Source organism: Candoia aspera, chromosome 17 (assembly GCF_035149785.1).
Source record: "Candoia aspera isolate rCanAsp1 chromosome 17, rCanAsp1.hap2, whole genome shotgun sequence".
Classification (NCBI taxonomy): Eukaryota; Metazoa; Chordata; class Lepidosauria; order Squamata; family Boidae; genus Candoia; species Candoia aspera.
In genome coordinates, this window is record NC_086169.1 from 3,522,844 (window position 1) to 3,548,352 (window position 25,509).

General features: G+C 48.0%; 2 protein-coding genes across 3 annotated transcripts; one reads left to right on the top strand and one right to left on the bottom strand.

Moving 5' to 3' along the window:
* Window positions 1-1,118: 1,118 nt before the first annotated feature.
* Window positions 1,119-10,059, bottom strand: PKLR (pyruvate kinase L/R). 2 transcript variants are annotated; one of them, XM_063316696.1, is made up of 11 exons: window positions 9,855-10,059; window positions 9,523-9,699; window positions 9,164-9,255; window positions 7,827-7,958; window positions 7,083-7,269; window positions 5,239-5,509; window positions 4,310-4,460; window positions 2,890-3,042; window positions 2,512-2,678; window positions 1,676-1,857; window positions 1,119-1,409 (listed from the first exon to the last, which is right to left on the bottom strand). In XM_063316696.1, the coding sequence occupies exons 1-11, from the start codon at window positions 9,859-9,861 to the stop codon at window positions 1,303-1,305; spliced, it is 1,626 nt and encodes a 541-aa protein (XP_063172766.1). In that variant the 5' UTR covers window positions 9,862-10,059; the 3' UTR covers window positions 1,119-1,302. The 2 variants fall into 2 exon arrangements, with proteins under 2 accessions (XP_063172766.1, XP_063172765.1); XM_063316695.1 differs by having other exon boundaries at window positions 9,523-9,702.
* Window positions 10,060-15,726: 5,667 nt separating this feature from the next.
* On the top strand, window positions 15,727-24,769 carry FDPS (farnesyl diphosphate synthase). The gene is made up of 10 exons (XM_063316936.1): window positions 15,727-15,869; window positions 16,602-16,762; window positions 16,947-17,087; window positions 18,062-18,142; window positions 19,201-19,323; window positions 19,822-19,895; window positions 20,578-20,650; window positions 21,597-21,674; window positions 22,355-22,489; window positions 24,015-24,769. The coding sequence occupies exons 2-10, from the start codon at window positions 16,622-16,624 to the stop codon at window positions 24,213-24,215; spliced, it is 1,047 nt and encodes a 348-aa protein (XP_063173006.1). The 5' UTR covers window positions 15,727-15,869; window positions 16,602-16,621; the 3' UTR covers window positions 24,216-24,769.
* The last annotated feature ends 740 nt before the right edge of the window (window positions 24,770-25,509 follow it).

Genomic DNA, 25,509 nt, shown 5'->3' on the forward strand with positions numbered 1-25,509 from the left:
GCAAAAGATGGATTCTCCCCCCAAGGGAAGAGTGTACAGGTAGTCCTCGACTTACGACCACAATTGGGACCAGAACTTCCATTGCTAAGCGAGGCAGCTGTTAAGTGAGTCATGCCGGATTTTACAATTTTACAATTGTATGATTTTTTTCAGTCCATCAGCATCATTCAGCCTTTTCTCAAAGACCAATCACCAACCTGAATTCCGTACGGAGTTGTCACTTCCAAAGGTACAAAAAAACGCAGTGCAATTCCACCTTTGTCAGGTTCAAATAGCTATTTGAAAGAGCATTTTTTCCCCCTGCCTCTTGCTTCCGTCTCCTGAAGGGCCTTTGCAGGTCTTGGTATTTTTATGTGCCTCCCCTCCCCTTGGGGCCATTTCTGAGTGGGGCCAAACAATTCTGCCTGGCACACAGCGGGTCCTTGGCTGGGCAGAGAGGAGATGTGGTTTAGAGGGGTTCTGGGCTCAAAGCAGATCAGCCAGGCTGGCAATCAGTGGAAGGAAGGAGGGAAGGTCACAGGAAAGAGCAAGAAAGGGAAGGAAGAGAGAAAGGAAAAGAGGAAGGATAGTAAGGGAGGGAGGGAAGGATAGGGAAGGAAGGAAGGAAGGAAGGAAGGAAGGAAGGAAGGAAGGAAGGAAGGAAAGAGTACATAAGGATAGAAGGAAGGAAAAGATGGAGAAGGAAGGAGGTAAGGTGGGAAAATATAGGGAGGGAAGGGAGGGAAGAAAACATGGAGAAGGAAGGAAGGAAGGAAGGAAGGAAGGAAGGAAGGAAGGAAGGAAGGAAGGAAGGAAGGAAGGAAGGAAGGAAGGAAAAGAGAAAAGGACAGAAGGAAGGAAAAGATAGAGAAGAAAGGAGGGAAGGTAGGAAAAGATAGGGAGGGAAGGGAGGGAGGAAAACATGGAGAAAGAAGGAGGGAGGGAGGGAAGGAGGGGTGGTGATCATCCCTGGTGCGCAACTATGCAAGACCGTAAATACATGTAGACTAGAAATAATTCTAAACTAATTATAAAAGCCCTGCCAGAGCTGCTCTGCTATGTATCCAGCCCACCCTTCCCCTGGCGAGCAGCCACTCTGGTCCATTTTACCCTGGAGACAGATGGACGGACAAGGGTGCTTTTCACATACATCTTTAAGCAAAAGGCTGAACCCTCTCGGGGCTTCCCAATGCAAGCAGCTACGGGGCCAACGACGCAACGCCAGCACGCAGAGCACAGCCTTCAGCAACATGGGAGAAAAAACAGGGGCAGGCATGACACATGAGCCTCGGTGCTTGTCTGCTGTGGCGCCCGGCGGGATCGTCACGGCACCTGTTGCACTCTCATGATGTTGGTGAAGCCAGCTCCAGGCCTCCAGCCGGTCACAATAATAACCACATCTTCCGAGTGTAAGAACCCTCGCACTTGGCCTGGGTTGGGGACAGAGAAAAGAGATTTAGACAAGCCCATCACAAAAATGGAAGGGGTGCAGTTGACACAGCGTGACACACCCTTCGAGCGAGCATGCGGGGCACGACATGCATGCTCTTGAAAGCAAGGCAGTTCAGCACACAGAAGGCGCTGTACCAGTGGGATATCTGCCAGCCACAGCATTAATAAAAGGCCCAAGAGTCTCTGAGGGCAGAAATAGTTCTTGGAAAGAACAAAACGGGAGATCAGAGCTCGAACAACTCACCCATCTCAATCCCAAACTGCACCCGGTGATCCACATCTTCCGCCCAGACGTCCTGCTTAGTGCCATGCCACACAACCGGGAAAACACCCCGGCTGAGGTGAGCCTGGCGGGCCACCTGTTCATTGCGGGTCACGGCGATAATGAGAGCCCGGGGCCGGTAGCGGGAGAGGATCTGGGCTGACCTGAATCAGGGGAAGATCCAGAGCAAAAGTGAACCGGAATCGCCACAGACCAATTTGTGGGCAACTCGAACCCGGGACTCAGTAGCTGTCTTCTCGCTGGCTGTTAGGGTAGGGATGGGAAAACAGGGGGGTGCTGGAAGGATTCTTGCGCCCCGACTCCCATGATCATGGGGATGATTGAATTGCCACTGAATCTCTGTCCCTGCTTTAGCAATTGGGCCATGCTACTAAAGACTGAAGGGATTCACCCAGGCTGTAAGATGGTGCGTCGACGAGATGTGTGGTCAGCAGAGCCCCTGCGGACATCAAGCGTGCCAGCAAACACCCCCTCTGGCTCTGAGCTTCCCTTGATACCATTCCATTTCAAAGATTTGTTTTGATTCAACAGGAAGCTTCTTTAAAGCCATTTTACGATTTCCTGGGATTGCGCGCCAAACCGATACTCCGTGAGCACGCTGCGCAGTCACCACTGAAGTCGGGGGGACACCTTGACAGCATCCTGACTGCTCCACCATGACAGCCCCATCTACCAACATGCGAACACCCACCTCCATCGTAGCAGCCATTTTGAAAGGCTGCCAACAGCCCAAGGGGAACCCCCACCCGGTCCAACAATCTGGAGACCCCTAACCTTTGACCCACCACTCTTCTCACCTGCCAGATGTGGTGAGAACAATAATGGCAGCTGCACAGCATTTGAAAGAGGCCTCCACAGCACCGATGGCGGTCACCTCCGTCGGATCTTGGCTCAGGGGCGTCAGGCGACGCAACTCCTGAAAGAGCTGCTGGTGATACATCGCGGCTTCAGCCTCTCGGGCGATCTTCGCGTGAGAAAAACATAGGAAGCACATTTCCACCATCTTGTCTACTTGCCATCATGAGCCTCAACAGCCTTTAAGACTCCTGGCTTCCTGGGCTCGGTTTTTGTTTTCCTCTTCCCCCTTCCTCCCTTCTTCCTCTTCTGTCCTGGCAATGCTCGTACCAACATTTTGCAAGTTGGCTTCCGATTCCAAAAGGGAAGGGCCGCCTTACCGCATGCTGCATCCGCACAGCCTCCACCACATAGGCCCCCTTGGCTGTCTCCCCAGACAGCATGATGCAGTCAGCCCCATCCAAAACCGCATTGGCCACGTCGCTGCTTTCTGCCCTCGTGGGACGGGGTTTTTTGATCATGCTCTCCAACATCTGTCAAAAGGAAGTGGTCTGTCAGCTGCTCAAGGGCAGAGACCCCTCATGCAACTCCTTGGTATCAGAGTAGGGGTCTCCCTACACCAAGGGGAAGTAAGAAAACCCAATGGAGATCGGACACAGAGGACATGCTTTTGAGTCCCTTCTATGAAACGGCGTCACCTGGGGGGACCCAGGAAGTGTTTGTCAAAGCACCTGCCCTAAAGAGCAGCATCCCACCCAAAGTTTACGGCCTCAATTGGGATGGCCTTCTGTAAGATACCCCTAACGTAGTGTTTCCCTGGGCCAGAGTAGGAGAGGAACCCATCCAAAACGAAAGGTTTTCGAATAAGGTAGTCCTCGATTTATGACCGTTGGTTTAACAATGGTTCAAAGTTATTACAGCCTCAGGGAAAAGTGCTTTACGACCTGTACTCGCACTTACGACCATTGTACTCACACTTATGACCATTGTACTCACACTTACAACCATTGTACCACCCCTGCGGCCATGTGATTGCAATTTGGGCACTTGGCAACCGGCTCACATTTATGACTGGTTGCAGGGTCCTGCAGTCACATGATCGCACTTTGTGACCTTTGGTTTCTGGCAAAATAATGGCAAAAAAGTCCATTGAGGAAGCTGGATTCACTTAGTGACCCCCATAAAAATAGTTGTAAAATCAGGTCCAGTCACATGGTGAGCCTTATAACTGCAACAACTTACGACAGAAATTCTGGTCCTAATTGTGGTCGTAAGTTGAGGACTACCTCTTATGTTTCTCAACCTTGGCAACTTTAAGGCGTGTGGACTTCAACTCCCAGAATTCCCCAGCCAGCAAGCTGGCTGGGGAATTCTGGGAGTTGAAGTCTACACAGTTTAAAGTTACCCAGGCTGAGAAACACTGGACTATAAAATGTCTAGCCTTGGCTATTCAATTATCCTCCGACTTCGTTATTTTATGTTTTACTTCTGGAGGCTGGCTGCTTTTTTTCCTTAGTTCCTTTGTTTTATTACGCTTCTATCCAATCATAAGCCATCCAGAGTTGCTTCAGGAAATCAGGAGATCCTACACATCAAATGAACAAACCAACCAACAAACCAACCAACAGACTCCCTACTCAAGGCATGATCCAGTCAGGCAGCTCTGACCGAAAGCCAGCCAACTTCTGTCGGACGATCTCTAGCGAACAAGAACTCAAGTGGCAGGTTGTTCCCCTGGCTCGCTACTCCTGCCGATTGAAGGATCCCAACCCCCCAGGTGCTGGGCTTACTACGGCTCACCTGCGTGGCACAGATAACGGGTTTCCCCACACGGTTGCAACGGCCGATCATCATCTTTTGAGCCAGAAAAACCTTCTCCGTGGGGATTTCGATGCCCAGGTCCCCTCGGGCCACCATGATGCCGTCACTGACTTCCAGGATCTCGTCAAACCTCAAGGCAAGAAGAAAGAATGCAGCCTGGCCCGGCCTGCTGGACGGCTAGTCTTCGGTCTGACTTGGGAACAGGCTACTCCTCAAGGAGAAATCTAGCCTCTCTAGAATTAGGCCAGACTAGAATTAAGCCAGGCTTCCCAGCTTTGGACAACTAGTCCCATCAGCTCCGTCTGGCGTGATCCGTGGCAAGTGCTTGTGGGAGTTGTAGTCCAAAGTTAGGTTAAATTCTATGGGCTAAATTAGCTTTTCAGCCTGTTTAACCCTGAGAGCCACGTGCTCTCTGTAGACGTTGTGCTCTCAAGAGCTGAAAAGGGGGGGACAGAGAAGTAGGTAATAATGGAATAATTGGGTTAATAAATGAATAATTCGGTCAAATTTAATTAAAATTAATCTGTCCAGAAGGATCCAGTTTGGAAAAAGATAAGGCAGGCTGAGAGGATAGATGCCTGTGTTTCTTTCTCCTTTGGTTAAGGACCTATAATGGGATGTGGGAATGACCTTGGGAGACGGGGGAAAAGCCACAGCCAAGGCAATGGTCAGATAAGAGGCAGCTGAGCCCAAAGAAGGAGCGGAGGTGTGGAAAAACGTCTCAGAAGGGACCCTCCCTAGTTTCTTGGGCTGTAAAGGTGACAGGGGAGAGATGTCCTTTCAGACTTGCAAGGTGATGTTAATGGAACCTGACAATAAAATAGAATGAGTTCATCTGGGCGTGCTTCCTGTCTGGCCTACCTCGCAAGGCCACCAGAACCAGAATCAGACCAAAAAGAAGCATCTACCTTTTGACCCCCTCGTGGTTTTCGATCTTGCTGATGATTTTGATGTGGCGGCCACGCTCCCCCAGCGCCTTCCGGATTGCAGCCACGTCGCTGGCCTTGCGGATGAAGGAGGCAAACACAATATCGACCCCCTGCTCCACGCCAAACTCCAGGTCCCGTTTGTCCTGCTGTGACAACGCCGGCAAGTCCACCTTAGCCCCCGGCAAGTTGACTCCCTTCCGGCTGCAGAGCACCCCGCCGTTTTCCACCTCGACCACACAACTGTTGGGGCCTAGAGATTTGGGGACAGACAGACCAGGTTGGGGCGAGGGACATAAGAGAGAGCATCAAGATTTCAACGGGCAGGACTCGGAAAGGGTGATGCCAATGCCCACTGCAGCCTTGTACTTTTTTAAAAACAGGCATCTGACCAGCATTTTTAAGAAAACTCAGAGCCCAATCTCAGGCAATGGCTCCAGGTTGCACAATTTCCCCAGGGTTGGCAAAATCTCAAACAAGAATGCAGAAAAAGCTTGAAAGAAAAGAGTGGAAATGTTGCAAGGGAGAAAATTAAGAAAGAGAAAGATTCTTAATTTGAACATCAAACTCAAGGAGGAATGTCAGTTTTTTGGATCCAAAGCCAAAAAGGAGCTTTGGAGCAGAAGTGGGCTCCGCCAGTCTTAAAAAAAGCTACCAGAGATGTGTATAGGTAGTCCTCAACTTACAACCACAATAGGGACCAGAAAATTTGTCATTAAGTGGCCCGGTCATTAAGCGAGACATCACATGAACGCACCCAATTTTACAACATTTTTTGCAACAGCTGTTAAGCAAATTATGTGGTTGTTGAGCGAACCACAGTCGTTAAGTGAATCGTGCAATTCCCCATTGATTTTGCTTGTCGGAAGCCAGCTCGGAAGGTTGCAAATGGCGATCATGTGACCCCAGGATGCTGCAACCATTGTAAATATTTGCTGGTTGCCAAGTGCCCAAATTTTGATAGCGTGACCACGGGGATGCTGCAACAGTCATAAGTGCAAGGACCGGTTGTAAGTAACTTTTTTCAGCACTGTCCTCACTTTGGTCGCTAAACAAATGGTTGTAAGTTGAGGACTACCTTTAATTCCCCCAAAAGACCCATTTGGAGACACCATATTTCCTTGAGATTGCACAACTATACATGGGCCCCCAGGAAGAGATGCTGTTTCGTTAAGAAGGTGCAAAGAAGTGTGGTGAATGTGCCCATGTCTGTGCCAAAGCGTTGTATTTCTGTATTTTCTATATTTCTGTGGATAAGAGCCGAGAATCCGGGATGCTAAATCGATCACAGGTACAGGCAGCAAAGCAGGGCAAACTATGGCAAACTCCGCCCCGTGACCTCACTAAGCCCCTCCTTTATATGGCTGAGTTGTGATGTCACTACAAGGCGGGGCTCTGCTTAACGATGTCACTCCACATGGTCAGCTGCCACAAAAGCACATCTCACTCCTTGCTTGCCAGCAAAAAACAGGGCAGCCAACCGAGCTGGCTTGTTTTTTGCTGGTAAGTGTTAATACTGGCCAAGAGCTGGCCTGTTTTTTGCCGGCAAGGGATAACGAAAGCCCCGTTTCTTTTTCTTTTTGCTACCCGCCACTTGGATCGTTCTCTTTTTTAAAAAATTCCGGAAATCAAGTTACATCCACTGGCTTCATTGGCAAATGTGTGGATTCTGATAACAAAGGGTATTTACTCAGGACAGTGAGCTAATAGGATACGGTTCAGGATATGGAACTCACTCATAGTCTAAGGAGAGAAAGAGGTCCTCCATGCAGAGGTAAGCAGGACAGGGAGGTAGAGATCCAGTCTAACGATGGGAAAAAACTTACCGAGTTCCTTGACCAGTAAGGAGATGAGACCATCGTCAATGAAGATCCGCCCACCAACGTTAACAACTTTTGGTAAGTTGGCGTAATCCACCCAAATAGTGCGCGAATCGCATTGCTCCCGGAACGCCAGATCGGTGGTCACGATCAAGCGGGATCCTTTGACCAGTTCGACTTCTTTGTCCTCGCCCTGGAGAAAGATCGCAAGCTGGATGCAAGGCAGTATTACTCCCTTAACAAAGTTAATACAGTTAGTCCTTGCTTAGCGACGCTAACTGGGACCGGAAATGCCGTCGCTAAGCAACGTGGTCGTAAGTCGGAAAACCGTGAGACCGTGCTGCGTAGCAATGGCAGTGCTGGCAGTCCCAGTTGCCATCGTTAAGCGAGGACCACGTGGGTTGTTAAGCGAGGCCCTCACGTGACCACAACTTGCGACCGCCTGCCGGCTTCCTCACTGACTTGGCTTGTCGGAAGCTGGCAGGGAAGGTTGCAAATCGTGATCACGTGACCGCGGGATGCTGCGACGGTTCTAAGTATGAGGACCGGTCGTAACTACCACTCGTTTGGCACTGTTGTAAGTTTGACAGTCGCTGAATGAATGGTCATTAAACGAGGACCCCCGGTATTGTACTGGCTATTGAGTCATCGCCTCAATCAAGGCAAGCTGCATGGACACCTTTCATGGTTCACCAATGTCCTCTCAATTTGCAGGCTTTTTTCAGATTTATCCCTGGTGCCCACTCTTACCCCTTTAATCAAACCCGTCCGGATTTCAGGACCCTTGGTGTCCAAGGCAATGGCCACGGGCCGGTAGAAAAGAGGATTAGTGGCAAAGCTCTGGGTCGCTTCCCGGATATTTGCAATGGACTTGGCGTGGTACTGAAATGAAAGGAGATCGAATCCAAGTTAGGAAGGGTCTGCAGCCCTTTTAGCCCAGCTTTCTGTCTCCACTCCACTGCCAACTGGTGGGGTCCAGGAGGCGGGCCTTCTCTGAAGTGGCCCCCACCCTGTGGAACATCTTGCCCCCAGAGGTGAGATTGGCCCCATCGCTCCTAGCCTTCCGGAGGAAGTTGAAGACCCGGCTCTGCCACCGGGCTTGGGGCAGGGAGGAGAACAGTCATACTTGGGGCTGGCTAGTGACTGAAGGAGACCACAGCCATTGGGATTTTATTATATTTGGTAGCTCTGGGAAAGTGTTTGATAGTGTGTTTTATACTGGAATTTTATTACATAATTATTGTTTTATATTGTAAACCCCCCAGAGTCCATACGGTCAGAGGAGATGGGCGGTGACAAATCAGATAGATGGATGGATGGATGGATGGATGGATGGATGGATGGATGGATGGATAGATAGATAGATAGATAGATAGAGCTTGGAAAGCAGTTGCTTTCAAAAGAGGTGTAAGCCCTAGAAAAGTGAGCTGTCCCTTCTCTCTCTGTCAGCCTTGTGAGGTAGTCCAGACAGGAAAAACACCCAGATGAGCTAATTCTACTTTATTGTAAGGGTACATTAACAGAAACTTGCAAGTCTGAAAGTATTTCTCCCCTCCTCTCCTTTTATTCTCCGTAAAACTAGGGAGGGTCCTTTCTGAGATGTTTCCCACATCCCCTTTTCTTCTGTGGGCTCAGTCCCCTCTTATCTGACCATCGCCCTGGCGGTGGCCCTTCCCCCTGTCTTCCAAGGTCATTCCCACATCCCCTTACACTCTCTGAGTAAAATAAATGAAAGAGCCCTTAGTCAGGCTTCTTCCTCGGCGGTGGGCGTTTTACAGATAGACTGCTCCTGAACATGGGGGCTCTGTTCCCGATTACTGTGGTTGATGGCGAAAGAAGAACCATCCCTGAGCCTCATCCAGAGGAGGGGGGGAGCAGATGCTCTTGGGCAGGATGGGGACACAGTAACTCTCCCGCTTTGTGCTTGAAAGGTTACGGACGGGGTGTAACTCTGATTTGGTTTCTTGGATTGTTGGGCCTTCGGCCTTCCCTGTCCCTCTGCCAGTCCTCGAGGAGCCCTGATTTCCTCTACCCTCTTTGGACAGTGATGCCTCCCCCCCCTTCCCTGCCCCTTCCCTCCTTGGCACCTCGTGCGACCCGTGTGAGAAGTTCAACCGTGCGACATTCATGCCGGCTTTGATCATTTCGCGCAGCATCTCCACTGACTGCGATGCAGGACCTATAATGGAGGGGGGGAAACTAATTTCCGGGGCCTCCTCAAGGCCCCCTGCAAGGGGCCGAACCAAATCAGCGAGGTGAGGCAAGGCCCCCAAATTCTACTGCATTTTTTCTCCTCTCGGCTGATTTCGCCCAAAGCGGCTCTCTTGCCAAATGATACAGGGACCGAGGGGTGTGTGCACCTGGCCCTGCCATTCCCTGCCTGTCCTCCCCATTTCCACTCATCCCCCCTTCCCATAATGCATCCCGCATCAAAGCCATGCCTCACCAATGGTGCAGACAATGCTGGTGCTCCGGGCGCTGATGGGCTCCGAGTCGATGTCCAGCAGGCAGAGGTGCTCCAAAAAGGTGTCGGCCATGGAGGCGGGGAGCTGCTGGTGCTGGAAGAAGGCCGTGCCCAGCTCCTGGGTAAGGGCGGCCATGTCGTGGGATGGGACACCGGCACCTGCTGGTGAGGAAGGGGAAAGATGAAGCCAGGCTTGCTCACTGAGCAACCCACTAACTATGGCTCCACGCACCAAGGTCCTGCTTTCCCAGTGCACCCTTGGAAGCAATTGAGACACCCCCCACCCCTTTCCCCAGGCCCAGCTTGTGACGCACCGTCCATCTTCCTCCCACTGCCTTTGAAAGCTTTCTGCCTCCAAGTTCATCTGGATACTCCTGGTTAAACAGTTACCAGCTAAGGCCCAAGTGCACGGCACCCGCCGTCAGTCGCGCTCCAAGCCGGTCCCTCTCAAAAGAGCCTTTGTTACACCGTTGCCCAGCCACATCGATCCTAATTGCTGGGTACCTCTGGCTGGGGGTGGGGGGGCATTTCTCCTTTCCTCCTGAAGCTGCAGGCAGCAGACCCCACGGGGGATACCCCTCCCCCTTTTATCCTCACCAGAACCCTCGGAGGGGGGCCGACCCAGGGAGAACGCCTGGGAACGCGCAACACCCCTGATCCGTTTCTTGGAAAGGAAAGGAAGGAAAAATCTGGAGAAGGGGAGGAAATACAGGAAAGGAGGCAAGGCCACAGAAGGAAGAGGACAGGAAAGGAGAAGCAAGAGGTTATAATTCGGGAAGGGAAGGGAAGAAGGGAAAGAGAGAGGAAAAAGAAAAGAAAGGGAAAGGGGAAAGGGGAGGAAGAAGGGAAGGGAAGGGAAGGAGGGAGGGAGGAAGGACAAGACAGAGGAAAAAGAAAGGGGAAAGGGGAAAGGGGAGGAAGGGAGATGGGGAAGGAGGGAGGCAGGCAGGCAGGCAGGCAGGCAGGGAAGGAAGGGAGGGAGGGAGAGGGAAAGGGAAAGGGAAAGGGAAAGGGAAGGAAGGGAGGAAAGAGAAAGCCAAAGAAGAAGGGGGGAGGGAAAAAAGGAAGGAGGGAGAGAAAGAGAAAGAGAGGAAAGGAGAAAGTAAGACCTTTTAAACAAACAAACAAACCGGGGTGAACTTCAAAAGAATCGTTTTGGTACAGAGTATCAAAATCAGCAATGCCACAGATATCTTCCAACCCTTGATGTTTACAGGAACAACCCCTTTCTCTTCTCCCCGCATCACCCGCTTGCTTCAGCTCACTTTTTTCCAGGGAGGGCTGGATGGGCAACCTGCTGGCCTCCTTCCCCACTCTGCCACCTCATCCCACTGTTGTGGGTCTCAGGTTCCCCGAGGTGCCCAGCTCCCTGGATTCAACTCTCTTGTTGTTTTTTTAAAAATAATAATAATAATAATAATATCAACAACAACAGTGCAAGCATCAGAAAATCTATTACAGCAATGCTAGCATTGCAGGAGACCTTTCCCCATTGCTTTTAGGCTCTTCCCATGCCTTTCCCCCAAATCCTGGGGAGGCTTGGCCACCTGCTCATTCACTCCATCTCGAAATAGCATCACAGGAAGATTCAAAAGTGTCCAAGAAGTCTGTGTGTATCTTGTACAGATGCTGCCCTCAGATCAGCCCCAGATTCCCATCCGAATCAGGAGGTGTTTGGTCAGAGAAAAAAAAACACAATAAAGACTTTTTTCAAGGACTGGAAGGCTTACATGATGGGCTTTTGGCTGAAAGAAGGAAAACTTGAACTGACGATTTGGGGATTTGGGGATTAAAAAGGGACAATGATGTTGGGGGAAAAATTAAGATGATAATCATTGGACAGAAAGAGAGCCTGTCATGGTTAAGGCTCCAGGCTAGAAACCAGGAGGCAGTGGCTTTCAGTCCCACCTTGGGCACGAAAGCCAGTTGGGTGGCTTTGGGCCAGTCCCTCTCTCTCAGCCCACGACGTTAAATGTAATTAAATAATTAAAACATCCGGTTGATCCGAAAAAGCAGACCCTGCAGGAAAAACGCTAGGAAGAAAAAAAAAATACTGGGCAGAACGATGGGCGGAAGGCATAATCGTATTTTTTTTCTTTCTCTTCCTTTTCTCTGTTTCGTTTTCTATTTTTCTTCCTGTTTGGTTTGTATATTTTACTACACTGAAAAATCCTAATGAGAGAGAAAGAGAACAAGAATCAAGATCAAAAAAATAAATCCTAACCAGAGCGGGAGAGAGAGAGAGAGAGGGAATAAACAAGAATCAGGAGGCCCAGGGAAACATTTCCAGCCGAGTTTTCTGCAACCTTCGGCCCCATTTTGCAACCTCTTGGGAAGGGATCTGTGCAGATCTGAACAGATATAGTTTTTCCTTCTCTCCCCTGCAGTTTGGGAGAGCGCAAAAAAGCCTCTGACTTGCAGCCTCTGCACTGTGTACTTGGTGCAAAGCTCACCAAATTGGGCCCTCACTGCAAAGGTCAAAATAATCAGACCAGCTTTGGGTGTCAGGATGTCCCCACCCACCCCGTTTTGCAACTCGAGCCATCGACCTTTGCTGCCAAAGGCCCGGGGTCAGGCTGGGAAACCCTCGGTTGAGCCTGGGACAGTGATCCGAGCCCTCCCAGTCCCTGTCTCCGTGCAGGACAGCCTTCCCCGAGCCCTGGCTGAGAAGATAAAGGAGTCATACAGGCCTGTTGGGGTCTTTTCCGCTTTCTCTGGACTGCTGTGGAGAGCAAGACGGGCGGAAAGGATTGCTGTTGCAACAGCGCTTGGCCAGCCCCTCCCCAGTGGAGATTTCCACCCCTGGCAGAAAACTCATGAACACACCCAACGGCGTTTCCGCCCCAGCACTCACAGTCCTTCCTCGGTGCTGCAGTTAAACAGCAGGATCAGTGGATGCTGCTCTTTTCCAAAGTTTTCCCAAAATTATTGGCAGGGTTAACTCCAGCAGCCCCCCCACCCAGCAACCTTTCTCAACCTTTGGACCCCGGAGGAACCCTTGAAATATTTCCCAGGCCTCACTTGGGGGACCCCTGCGCATTCAGGCTCAGATAGAGGCCAGATGTTGCAAAATTGTTTTGTTTCATGGGTAGGCCTGTATAGATGCATCAGCAGTGTTCTTAAACTCAAAATGAAGAATGAGACTTGCCTCTTTAGTGGGACGTTGCTCGAATTTGAAATAGTTTTTTAAATAAATCGTGATCTTCCAGGGAACCCCCAGGGACCTCTCGCGGAACCCTGGTTGAGAAACCCTGTCCACACAAACAGAGAAAGTGCTCCATGGGTGTGTATGTTAAAGAGCCCCGAAGCAAATTTTTTGCCATGTTGCACAAACCCAGCCATTCAAGGCTGGTAAATCAAAGCTGGGGCTCGGCCTGCAGTTATTCGCAGAAATTAATGGTTTAACTATTTCTTCTCGTAATCTGCAGAGGTCTCTTGGTATGCTTTTTATGGGAAGGCAGGGGAAGGGGAAAGGAAAGGAAATGTATTTATCATATGATAGATAGATAGATAGATAGATAGATAGATAGATAGATAGATAGACAGACAGACAGACAGACAGACAGACAGACAGACAGACACACAGATAGGGATGGGGAAGGGGAAGGGGAAGGGGAAAGAGAGGAAAGAAGGAAGGAAGGATTGGAGGGGAAGGGGAGATGAAGGAATGAAGGAAAAAGAATTGGAGGCGTAGGGGAGAGAGAGGAAGGGGAAGAAAGTGTCTATTATTATTATTATTATTATTATTATTATTATTATTATTATTATTTTGTTGCAAGTGCTTATTAGTCCCTTCTCATTTTGCAAAATCCCAAAACCATTTTATGCAAACTCTCTCCCTCTTTACAAGGAAAATTCAGCGGTGTCTCTTTCTTGGAAAAAATAAAGGATATCCCTGAAAAAGGGGCAAATCTGAAAGAGGTTCAGAAGGATTTTTTAAAAAAGCGCTTATGTTTGTAACTTTGCTTTACCAAGGGAAATGCAAGAGGAAACCCAAGAAAACTAACACTTACATGAAATAAATCTAAAGGACAGCTTTCTGAAATAAAGGACTGTCCTTTATAATAAAGGATGTGTGGTCACTCTAGCTGTAAACCACAAATGCTTCAGTAAAAGCCATAGACTATTTCCATATATCGGTTTTCAACAGCAGTATTTCTGCATTTTTTTTTATGCCACTTGAAATGTTCTGTGAATGGCAAAGCAATATATACAGGTAGTCCTCACTTAACAACCATTTGTTTAGTAGTGGTTCGGACTTATGACGATGCTGAAAAAAACAACTTACAACTGGTCCTCATACTTACGACCGTTGCAGCATCCCCACGGTCATATGATCACAATTTGGACGCTTGGCAACCAGTTCACATTTACGACTATCACAGCATCCCGTGGTCACGTGATCACCATTTTTGACCCTCCCAGCCAGCCTCTGGCAAGCAAAATCAATGGGGAACCGCCTGATTCGCTTAACGACCATGTGGTTCGCTTAACACTTGTGATGATTCACTTAATGACTGCTGCAAAAAAGGTTGTAAAATCAGGTTGGATTTGCTTAATGACTGCTTTGCCTAGCAACCAAAATTCTTGTCTCAGTTGTGGTTGTTAAGCGAGGACCGCCTGTACATGCAGGGAAAAAAAGGAAATTGAGCACATTGTTACTAATGTAAGATTGTCAATTCACAAGATCTACCCTATCCCAGACACTGCTAAATACAATGTAAATTTTGTTTCTTGAAAAATATTTTCCCCATCCCAAGCTAAATGGCAACACCTTCAAATCTTTAACAAGGATTCTGTGTCATTTCCAAGCATTATATTAACTTAGCAAAAGAGGTTTTTGCTAAGAGTTTGTCAACAACCCAGAATTGAAAAGAATATTCTAATTTTAGGATTAGCCCAAGTACAGTTTTGCACCCACAAGGGCATCACAATTTTGCAGATTTTCTTGGCCAAAATTATTTCATTATGTAATAATATCTTGGGATGATTTCTGCACCCATAATGCACCCATGTAATTTTAAAGGTTTCTTGAAAATCCTGTCTCCCGCCCCCCCCCCCATATGAAGAAGAGGGGCCAGATGGTTTTCCCAAGGAAAATCACTTTGCACATGCCCAGAAGCAAGCTGCTCTTGACTCTCCTTCCTCCCGGGTGAAAATCTTTCGCCTAAGAGGGACTGAGGGGGAAAAAAAAGCAAGATTTAAATAAATATCCAAGGTAGTCGGGCAAAAAAGAAAGATTTAAGCCAACCTGAAGGCACACTCAGCTTTTCCACCAGACCAACATTTTTCTCCCCACCCAATTGCAATATATCTACATTAGACCCGCCTTTTCCCCCCTTGATTGATAATTAAAGTGATCAAAAACTTTTAACCAGCAAGCCTGTAAGTTTCGCCGCTTTGCAAAAATATATAGAGAAAGAAACAATATTGCGCCATCCGTGCCCTTTCTAATTCTGTCCCCGCCCTATAGGGTTAAGCTATTCAGAGGTGGAACGAGGAATACGCCCCCTCTTCCAACCCCACCCTTTTTTCCCTATGAGCCAATCACCAGCTCTCTTGGGCTTCGAGCTGCTCCTCTTCCTGCTTCTGATTGGCTTTTATCTCCATGGCTCGTCTTCATACGATGGAGAAGGCCAATCAAGAGCGTGGCGCTGCTATGGTCTATACTTACCTCGGCCGCCTCTTTTCTTTTTTTCGCGAGGCTCTCTGGGTGTTGTAGTCCTCGGAGCGGCGGACCTGCGTTCTTTCCCGGAGTTCTGGTAATGCGAGGACTACGAAGCCCAGAAAGTATTTCGGCGCAATAGGAATCTTAACCATACAGGGGACAATCTCTGTTTAGTGCGCTTGACAAGCTTACGGCCATAGGAAGGGTGAGCGTTCTGATATAATAATTGTCTGTATTATTTTGCATTTTGACGATTTTTGCTGTTGTTAGAGTTCCTGCCTCCTTTGCAATAGGGGACGTTGTCAGAATAGCCTTGCAAACAAATTGAGATGAAGTCGCTAGTCCGTATGATACTTTTACTGTCTGCTTTCTTAAACGTCCACTTGTTCTATAGATGGTGGTGGTGGTGATAGTAATGGTAATAATAATAATAATAATAATAATAATAATAATAATAATAATAATAATGCACGTGTGTGGATTTTGAAATCTTAGGAGTGAATTGCAAACGTCGCCTTCTAATTTCTCGATTAGGATTTCGGAGGACCCATTTGGAAGCTGCAGTCATCCACGAAAGTCATCTTCCGCCCTTTCCTACCTTGCAGGGTGGTTGTCCGTATTTCAGCAAAGCCGATCTTCCCCAATTTTTCCTGCAAAGGAGGTGGGTAGCCTATCCTGATTCTTTCAATGTGCAAGGAAGATAAGGAAGTCTCTGGATAACACCAGGGGTTGTGAAATACAGCAGGATGTATAGATATATATATAGATAAATAGATAAATCAAAGTGTAGAATAAAAAGAGCTTTCTTTAATAAGTGTTAAGGCCTTTGATACCCAGCATTCAAGGGAGCTAAGAAATAAAAGTGTTGGGAATTTATCATACAAGCAGAGGGGGAAGGGACCTCAGAGGTCATCTAGCCCAACCCCTGCTCACTGCAGGATCCACTGCAGCAGCTTGGGAAGATGGCCAGCCTCTGTTTGAAGACCTCTGGTGAAGGCTTTAAGCTAACGCTGCAAATTCTGATGGTGCCACCATTATCCCCAAGATGACAATCAGATCATCATGCAAAACAGCTTCTTATTTCAGTTTCCGAAATGTTTAGCTATATTCAGCAGGGCCACCGTTGAGGCTTAGCAAGCAGAAACTCTTTTTTTAAAAAATAGTTGAAGAAGCTACAGCTTTTTCCAGTTCGAATTCACTATCCCTTTTCTGTAATTTGATTTTCTGAAAAATGGAAATGTGGATGCTCACCCCTGATGTAAAGTGTGTATGTTGGCTCAGAGTTTACTTTCGTAAGAAAAAATGTGGGTGGATAAGATCTAGACCAATGGAAGTGCCATATGCCAGGAAGACAGGTGTGACTGGTTTGAACACAACCCTTTTCCTTCGGTAGGTCTGCGTTCGAAGAAAAGGATGAGCGAAGGTGGAAAACGCGGGTCCGCGGCTGCAGACAAGGAAGAATTTGTGAGTTTCTTCCCTCAGATTGTCAGGGATCTGACAGAAGACAAGCTTCACCCACCCGAACTGGCTGATGCTATCACCAGGCTGAAAAAGGTGAGGGTCCAAGCCATCTTTGCCCTGATTTGCAATTTATACAAAATCATGGTTTGCTAAATAAGCCACCATTCAGGGCCCACACAATTCCCTGAGCCTACAACCCTGTTTTAGAAAGGTGGGATCCAGCAGAACTGGGGTCTGTTCTTAGCCACGATCACTGCACTGCTCTTTTTTCCCAAAGGTGCTAGAATATAACGCTGTTGGTGGGAAATATAACCGTGGGCTAACCGTGGTGGCTGCGTTTCGGGAACTCGCAAAACCAGATCAGCTTGATCCGAAGAGTCTCCGCGTTGCCCTTGTTGTGGGCTGGTGTGTTGAACTGGTAATTCCTTTGTGACTTTTTTCCGAGCATGTCTGCAACAGATAAGTGGATTTTCTGACCAGCTGAGCTGCACTCCTCTTGAGCTTTGAGGAGAGGGATCGCTCTTCCCTCTGTAGCTCAGTCTTCTCATGTGACTAGTCCTCAATGTTGTGACTTCCCAATTAGGTTCCAGTTTGCGGAGAATAAGCCGCAGTCAACTGTATGCCCTTCAGAGCAGAGACTGCCCATTCTTTAGCAAAGCATCAATCACAGAGCTGGCGTGGTTTGACGCAACGGTTGTTACAGTATTTATGCAATAAAGTTCTGCCACTCTATTGTCTTCACCCCAAACTATGCATTTCAAAATTTTTGAGTTGCGCTGTAGGATGTCAACGTTTTTAGAAATGTCAAATGATGTAACAATTCATCCAGTGTTGTAATTTAATTATTGGATAGATTAGAGATATATGGATGATAATAATAATAATAATTATTATTATTTTTTAAAAAGGAGATGCTGCTTGCATCTATTCATCCTTCCTCTTCCTAGCTTACCTCACTACAGGTAGTCCTTGCTTAACAACAATTCATTTAGTGATGGTTCGGACTTACAAAGGTACTGAAAAAACTGACTTACAACTGGTCCTCACACTTACAACCGTCGCAGCGTCCCCGTGGTCACATGATCACAATTTGGGAGCTTGGCAACTGGTTCGCATTTATGACCATCCCAGCGCCCTGTGGTCATGTGATTGCCATTTTCGACCTTCCCAGCCAGCTTCTGGCAAGCCAAATCTATGAGGAACCACATGATTCGCTTAATGACCACTGCGGAAAAGGTCGTAAAATCAGGTCGGATTCGCTTAACGACCACTTTGCTTAGCAGTGGAAATTCCAGTCCCGATTGAGGTTGTTGAGGGAGGACCATCTGTAAAGAAAAAGGAACTGCTTTTCTCTTGCTATGTGGAAAACGATGGCATTTGATTTTATTGCAGCTCCAGGCCTTTTTCCTGATTGCAGATGATATCATGGACTACTCGTTGATTCGCCGGGGCCAACCCTGCTGGTACAAACAGGTAATCTGAAAAGGCCTCAAAACCCTTGCCGCGAAAGTTTTGGGAATACCCTCACTTTCCTTCTTCCGGTTGCCAATTTCGCCGTAGGGTAATTCTGATTTTTACTGGCCCTTGAGCGGAGTCGCAAAACACATCTGCCTGGCTAGGGCTGTGCTATGTGTCCTGACTCCCAGGAAACACTCTGAGACAGGGAACTGTTCTCTAATGTTTATTGCTAATACATAACAGGAATCCTAACAAACTGAACAAGCGTGGGAAAAACCCAGAAATATAAACCCCAAAGGTTAAGGCAGTCCCAATCTGTGCCTCTTGGAATGGCTGCCCAATTCCTCAGTGCTACGCATGCGCTTAACAGTCCGGAAGGGAGCCCCCTGCTCGCCATCCTTACTCATGACACTACGTGTCCTAAACAGGCAGGTAACCTTGGATTTTGCCCTGAAGCGCTGGGAGCAGGGACCACACGCTGATCCGTCTGGCAGCTGGAGATTAAGTGGTTGGGTTTATGTCACACCCTGAATCTGACCACTGAATTAATCCCTTGCGCGGGCCTTAAACCACAGATCAAGTCGAAACGAACCCAAAGAAGCATTCAGCCCTTGAAAAGAATACGCGGAGTTGACATTAAACAAGCCTTGAAGGGGTACGGGGTGTCCACCCGTTCAAGAAATTGCTCTGTAATTTAAATATCAGCGGTTGGCGTTTGTGCTAGCTGGGGATTTGGGAATTGTGCTCCACTTGGCAGAAATACGGAGAGCAAAATCTTTCCGCAGCGGGGAGCGTCAAGGGCGACTTAGCTCGAATTCATACATCTCTACAAATGATTGCCTCTGGAGCCCGAATCTTGCCAAAGCCCAAAGATCCTTCAGAGTCCACAAGCCCAGAGAGGGCTGGAGCAGAACCCCAGCTTTGAGGACTGGTGGGGGTGAATGGCGGCACTCAGTGCACGCTCAGAGGCCCCTTTGTTATTTGCAAGGAAGTTAAAAATAGGGTGTAAGGGGGCACTGGATGGCCTGACTTGATCTTCCAGCAATTCCTTATTTTGCCTTTTCCCCCTGTAGGAAGGGATCGGCTTGGACGCCGTGAACGATGCCTTCTTGGTTGAGGCCAGCGTTTACCGGCTGTTGAGACAACACTGCCGAGATCAGCCGTACTATCTGAATTTGCTGGAGCTTTTCCACCAGGTGAGCCTTTCCGGAAGAGCTGGCCCCAATAAACTGGGCCTGTTCCTTTTCCTCCTCTTAATCTGGCTGAGTTTTATTCGGGGGTCCAGAAGGCCCTGGAGAGGCCCCGGAGGGGCCGAAGCTGAGCTTTATGGCATGGTGGTTCGCAGGCACGGAATCGAAGAATCCGACACGACGGAAACTTTCGCGGTCTGTTGCGAATCTGGCAGAAAGTCAGAGAAAACCGGCAGGATTTGATGCCCGGCTGGTGTAGTGGGAAAGGTGTCAGGTTTGAGTCCTCCCTTGTTGTTCCCTGGGAGATTTTGGGCCATTCTCTCAGCCCAGCCTACCTTGCAGGATTGTTGTGGAGCAGAGGAGGAAATGCTATGTAGACCACCCTGAGCTCTTGCTTATCAAAGCTGGGGTGTAAATCTAATAAATCAATGAATAAGAAAGCCAAAGCAGGTTAATGTTTCTTGCCTTTCATTTCCATCTTATCTCTGTCCTGTTCTTCCCCAGATATCCTACCAGACAGAGCTGGGACAAACATTAGACCTTTGTCAGATCGATTTGAATTGCTTCACTGAAGAAAGGTAAGAAGCTGTTGAGGTACAGGTAGTCCTCGCTTAAAAACCACAGTTGGGACTAGAATTTCAGTTGCTAAGCGGAACAGTCATTAAGCGAATCTGACCTGATTATTCGACCTTTTTTGTGGCAGGCATTAAGCGAATCACCACGGGCATTAAGCAACCTGTGTGGTCATTAAGTGAATCATGTGGTTCCCCAATGATTTTGCTTGCCAGAAGCCGGCTGGGAAGGTAAAAAATGGTGATCGTGTGACCATGGGATGTGCGACGGTCATAAATGCGAACCAGTTGCCAAGTGCCCAAATTGTGACCATGTCACTGTGGGGACGCTGTGACGGTCATAAATGTGAGGACCGGCCGTAACTCGGTTTTTCATCACCGTCGTAAGTCCAAACCGTCACTAAACAAATGGTTGTTAAGCGAGGACTGCCTGCAATACAGAAAGACGGGACTTTGGAAGGCCCAGAGCTTGCATTTTCAACAAAAGTCCCACTGTTTAAAGAAGAGAAGGCCTGGCTGGCTGGACTTGGGTGCAGCTGGACCTCGTACGAACGCCACTCTTAGCATCAGTTTGTGGGTACTGCAAAGCTGGGGGGTCCTGACTTAAAACCCTGCCCCTGAAAGCATCAACAGTGGCAAGGGGTCATTTTTCTCAAAAGCGCTCAGGGCCTTCTGCTCCGTTCGGCAGGTACAAGGCGATCGTGAAGCACAAGACGGCGTATTATTCGTTTTATTTACCGGTGGCGGCTGCTTTGTATATGGTGAGTCCGAGGCTCCGCGCTGGCTGAGCCACCACGAGAGGGATGCAGAAAATGTTCAGATGCATCCCCGTCAATAGGCTGGTGCGGCTCGTCCTGAACAAAACCCTTTTTGGGGCTTTCGATGTGCTGATCTCGGATTGTTCGTCTTAATTGTCAGTTTTAGTTGACCAGGATCTGTACGGAGCTGGGCAATTTTGAAAAATGCCCTGGGGGAAATGGAGGACTCTGATCCTGGCCTCCAGCGCAGAAGCATTCTCACGAAGCTGAGGGCCAAGAGTCCGGAAAACAGTGCCGGGGTTTCTACCATCCACGCAAATCCTCTGAGATTAAACTCAGCTACTGCAGAAAGAAATGAACGTACAACGTGTGGTTTTACAGAAGAAAATGAACTTAGGATAGGTGGTTTTGATGATTAGAAAAGAAAATAGACTGCAGGAAAAACTAAAGCCGTGCTATAACCATGGAGCAAGTGGTTAATTTACACTTACAACAGCTGTAAAAGAAAATTGGAAAATTGGAAGTTACTTCTTTATATTTTCCTTTCCTTTTTTTCTGCTTGTTTAGCTTTTTCCCTCTCCCTCCCTCCCTCCCTCCCTCCTCTATCTTTTCCTTCCTTCCTTCCTTCCTTCCTTCCTTCCTTCCTTCCTTCCTTCCTTCCTTCCTTCCTTCCTTCCTTCCTTCCTTCCTTCCTTCCTTTATTCTAAATATTAATTTTTCTTAGGTTTTTTTGTCTTCCTTGTTTAAAACCTGAATAAAGTTATTTTTTAAATAAATAAATAAATAAACCCAACTACTCTTTAAAAAAAAAAAAAAAAGATGAATGAATTGGCTGCTGTCCCAGCTCAGGCCAAGGGATAGGCAAATATACTGGGAACTGTAGCTTACTCATAGCTTGCTGTCAAGTTTATCCATGTAATTTGTGTTTTTCTTTGTCTGCTTCACCTAGGCTGGCATTGACAGTGAAGAAGAACACGCACACGCCAAGGCCATCCTTCTTGAGATGGGGGAATTCTTTCAAATCCAGGTAGTATTTTTTGCAGCTTTTTGCCTAGGATGTAAGGATGGTTTATATTGCTTGGGATTTGAACCTGGGACATCCAGAGTTGGATTTTCCCTCGCTCCATGTTTTTTCAGACAGCGTCCCTGTCCTTTGCAAAAGATGGTTCCATGAGGGCTAGAAACTTGCTGATGCTTTAAATAAATGCAGAGGTCTCAGAAGCCTTCTGTAGGAGAAAGCCAGGACTGCACAAATGGATTGGATCACAGTTAAATCCCTACCTGGGTAGCAAAGGAGATTTGAATGCTGGTGTGCCTTTTGTATAAAGAGCTGTGTGCCGGGTTCAATTTTAACTGGCCGATCTTTCACCTTTCACCTCCCTTTGGATTAAACCAATATTTGCCTAACTCTGGAAGAAGCAAGGGATGCAGAAAGTTTTTTCAGGGGGGCCGATAAACTGGTTTGGGTTGATTTGGCAGGCAAAATGTCCTGCTTTTCTTTCTTTTTCCCCAGATAGGCAAATGTTGCTTTAATCCCAGGAATTAAAGCACCTGGATTTACAGTGTTCGTTGCCCTTGCGGACAGGAACCATGCAGGCCTGCGAAAACCCTGCAGCGTGAAATACTTTTAGTCCCCTCCTGGAATGACAGTGAAGCTGGTGCTTGGGAAATTCCAGAAATTAACGTCAGTGGCGTTTCCTCCTGCAGGATGATTTCCTCGACAGTTTTGGGGACCCCAAAGTCACTGGCAAGATAGGGACAGATATTCAGGACAACAAGTGCAGCTGGCTGGTGGTCCAGAGCCTCAGACAGGCATCCCCGGAGCAGAGGAAGATTTTGGAGGTATTTTTTATTTAATTTATTTTCTATCCTGCCTTTATTATTTTTACAAATAACTCGAGGAGGCAAACATACCTAATACCCCTTCCTCCTCCTATTTTCCCAACAACAACCCTGTGAGGTGAGCTGGGCTGAGAGAGAGGGACTGGCCCAAGGTCACCAGCTGGCTTTCATGCCTAAGGCGGGACGCGAACTCACAGCCTCCTGGATTCTAGCTCACTGCCTTGACCACTAGGCCAGACCTGACTAGCAAAACAATGCTCAGAGAACGTGGTTTCCCAACTGCTGCTGAATCAGCCCAAATAACACCACCCCACCCTTTGAGGCTTCAGCCAAACCAACATGGTTTGGGAAGCCAGTCAGCCTAGCTGAACTTAGTTTCGCTTTTGAAGGGCGTGGTGCGTGTTAGCCCTGCGAGGTAGTTCAGTGAAGGAGCACCACCAGGATGACCGGCTCTATCTTTATTAGAACAGGATAGAATTTTTATTACGGTCGCTGACCAGAATTGCAAACAGAAACACTTTAAAAATAAAGTAAAAACGAAACAGGGTAAAATATTATAGTGGGTTCATCAGTGGACATCTATCTCTGCTCTCTGGTTCCATGAACAGAATCTTGCAAGAGTGAAAGGATTTCTCCCCTCCTTTCCTTTTACTCTCCGGAAAACAAGGGAGAGTCCCTTCTGAGATGCTTCCCATGCCCGCCCCCCTTCGGTGGGACGAGAAGTATTTTACACGCTGATTGTCCCATCTGCGGCTCTCCCTCCGTCTCCCAAGGTCATTCCCGCAGACCATTTCAGCACGTGGCCCAAAGACAGGCTATTCCTGGAAGCCGTGATTCAGGGCTTCTGCCAACTCAGAAAAGGGGTTAATTCCTGAATTGAGTTGTGCAAATGCAGCCTGGGAGGGATGTTGGGAGAGTTAGACCTTAAACCAGTGTTTCTCAACCTTGGTAGCTTGAAGATGGGTGGACTTCAACTCCCAGAATTCCCCAGCCAGCATGCTGGCTGGGGAATTCCGGGAATCGAAGTCCATGCATCTTAAAGCATGCTGGCTGGGGAATTCTGGGAGTTGAAATCCACACCTCTTAAAGCGTGCTGGCTGGGGAATTCTGGGAGTTGAAATCCACACCTCTTAAAGCATGTTGGCTGGGGAATTCTGGGAGTTGAAGTCCACACCTCTTAAAGCATGCTGGCTGGGGAATTCTGGGAGTTGAAGTCCACCCATCTTGAAGTGTGCTGGCTGGGGAATTCTGGGAGTTGAAGTCCACACCTCTTAAAGCGTGCTGGCTGGGGAATTCTGGGAGTTGAAGTCCACCCATCTTAAAGTGTGCTGGCTGGGGAATCCTGGGAGTTGAAGTCCACACCTCTTAAAGCGTGCTGGCTGGGGAATTCTGGGAGTTGAAGTCCACCCATCTTAAAGTGTGCTGGCTGGGGAATTCTGGGAGCTGAAGTCCACCCCTCTTAAAGTTGCTGAGGTTGAGAAACACTGTCTTAAACAGTCCAAACTTCGTCTTTTCGATCCCTTAGGAGAACTACGGCCAAAAGGATCCGGCAAAAGCGGCTCGTGTGAAGGCACTTTACGAGGAACAGGACCTCAAATCCATTTACAAAGCCTGCGAAGAGAGAAGTTACCAACAGCTCTTGGCTTCAGTCGCCCAGCACGCCATTCACCTGCCCAGCCAGATCTTCCTCGCTTTGGCCGAAAAAATCTACAAGAGGCAAAAGTGATCGCTGAAAGGGAAACCTGCCTGGAGCCACGGACTGCTTTTTAATCCGTTTTTTCCCCCCCCAGCTGGGACTTGAGATAAAAAAATTCTTAGAACGGTCAGAGGCTAATTCACAAGGGGCAAAATACATGGCAGGTCCTGAGAGATGAACAGGAAGAGAAGGAATATTTTCCTGCCTCCTGTTAGACCCCCCGTGGGATTTTTTTTTTTCCCGGATAGGTGCACTATTTAGGAAGGCTGATAGATTTATTTTTCCTTGTTTCCAAGGCGAGAGAAAAACCCAGCCGTGTTTCTAAGGGATGCGGGCTGCCTTTTCCCGTTCCTTCGTCCTCCCCTAACATCAGACAGGGCCGTGAAGCCTTGCTGCCAGGGCCGGTGGTGGGGGACGATGGCAGTTGTAGTCCAGGAACACTTAGGAAGCGGCTGAGTTGCTGCTTGGGCATTCACGATGCCCGTCTTCGATGCCGGGGGAGGCTTGCTAAGCTGGGACCTGTGTTTGGGTGAAGTGGAAGGGCTGGCTGAAAGACTTTGTACCAATAAATTATATTCAAATCAGATTTTGCGTGGTGAAGGGGGGGGTCTGGCGGTGACGGTGGCTTTTTTTCCAGGTTCGTCTTCGTTCCAAACCAGAGGTATCTGGATCCTGTCTGTTCCTAACGTTGAGCAAGCTGAATTTTACTTTGGCCTCCAAGGAGCCAGAGTTTTAAAGAAAAGCAAGCCTCAAATCCTTTCGAAGGGCTTGCTGAATGATAGCTAAAGGAATCCTCTCGCCGCCCCTGAAGATCATGGACCATGAAAGTTAGTTTTTCTGTGAGCAAATAGAGAAGGGATCTTTTTTTTTTCCCCTAATGGCCTAGATGAGAATTTTCTAAGGGCATTTTTAGGAATTCTGCATGTTGGATTCAATGGATAAGCAGGGACCCAGATTTGCTCATATGTGCTCTGCAGGTGAAGATGCCCAATCTTGAAATGGAAACGGTTTGAGGAGCCATCCACTATCCAATATAGCTATAGAAATCAAATAAATAAGTAAATAAATATTCCTAGCAGTCTACGACATCCTGCTGTCATACAGCGGGGCTTAAAAGTTGGTGAACCCTTTTGAATTTTCACTGTTTCTGCCTAAATATGACCTAAAACGTGATCTCCATACACCAATAGGCTGCTTTGGATCGTTTTCCCCGATAAATCAACGAACAAGTATAATGTTTTTGACTCATTTGTTTAACTGGATTCTCTTCATCTAGTTTTAGGACGAGATCAAGTTTCAGGTCATGTTTAGGCAGAAATAATGA

What these genes read in the sequence shown, in the direction of transcription:
- PKLR (XM_063316695.1), bottom strand. An exon ending in CAGCATTGTCTGCACCATTG is followed by an intron (nt 9,256 to 9,522) that starts GTGAGGCATGGC and finishes CCTCCATTATAG; the next exon opens with GTCCTGCATCGCAGTCAGTG. An exon ending in CTGTGCGGATGCAGCATGCG is followed by an intron (nt 2,679 to 2,889) that starts GTAAGGCGGCCC and finishes TCTCACGCGAAG; the next exon opens with ATCGCCCGAGAGGCTGAAGC.
- FDPS (XM_063316936.1), top strand. Translation starts at nt 16,622, where the DNA reads ATGAGCGAAGGTGGAAAACGCGGGTCCGCGGCTGCAGACAAGGAAGAA. An exon ending in TGCTGGAGCTTTTCCACCAG is followed by an intron (nt 19,324 to 19,821) that starts GTGAGCCTTTCC and finishes GTTCTTCCCCAG; the next exon opens with ATATCCTACCAGACAGAGCT. An exon ending in TGGCGGCTGCTTTGTATATG is followed by an intron (nt 20,651 to 21,596) that starts GTGAGTCCGAGG and finishes TGCTTCACCTAG; the next exon opens with GCTGGCATTGACAGTGAAGA.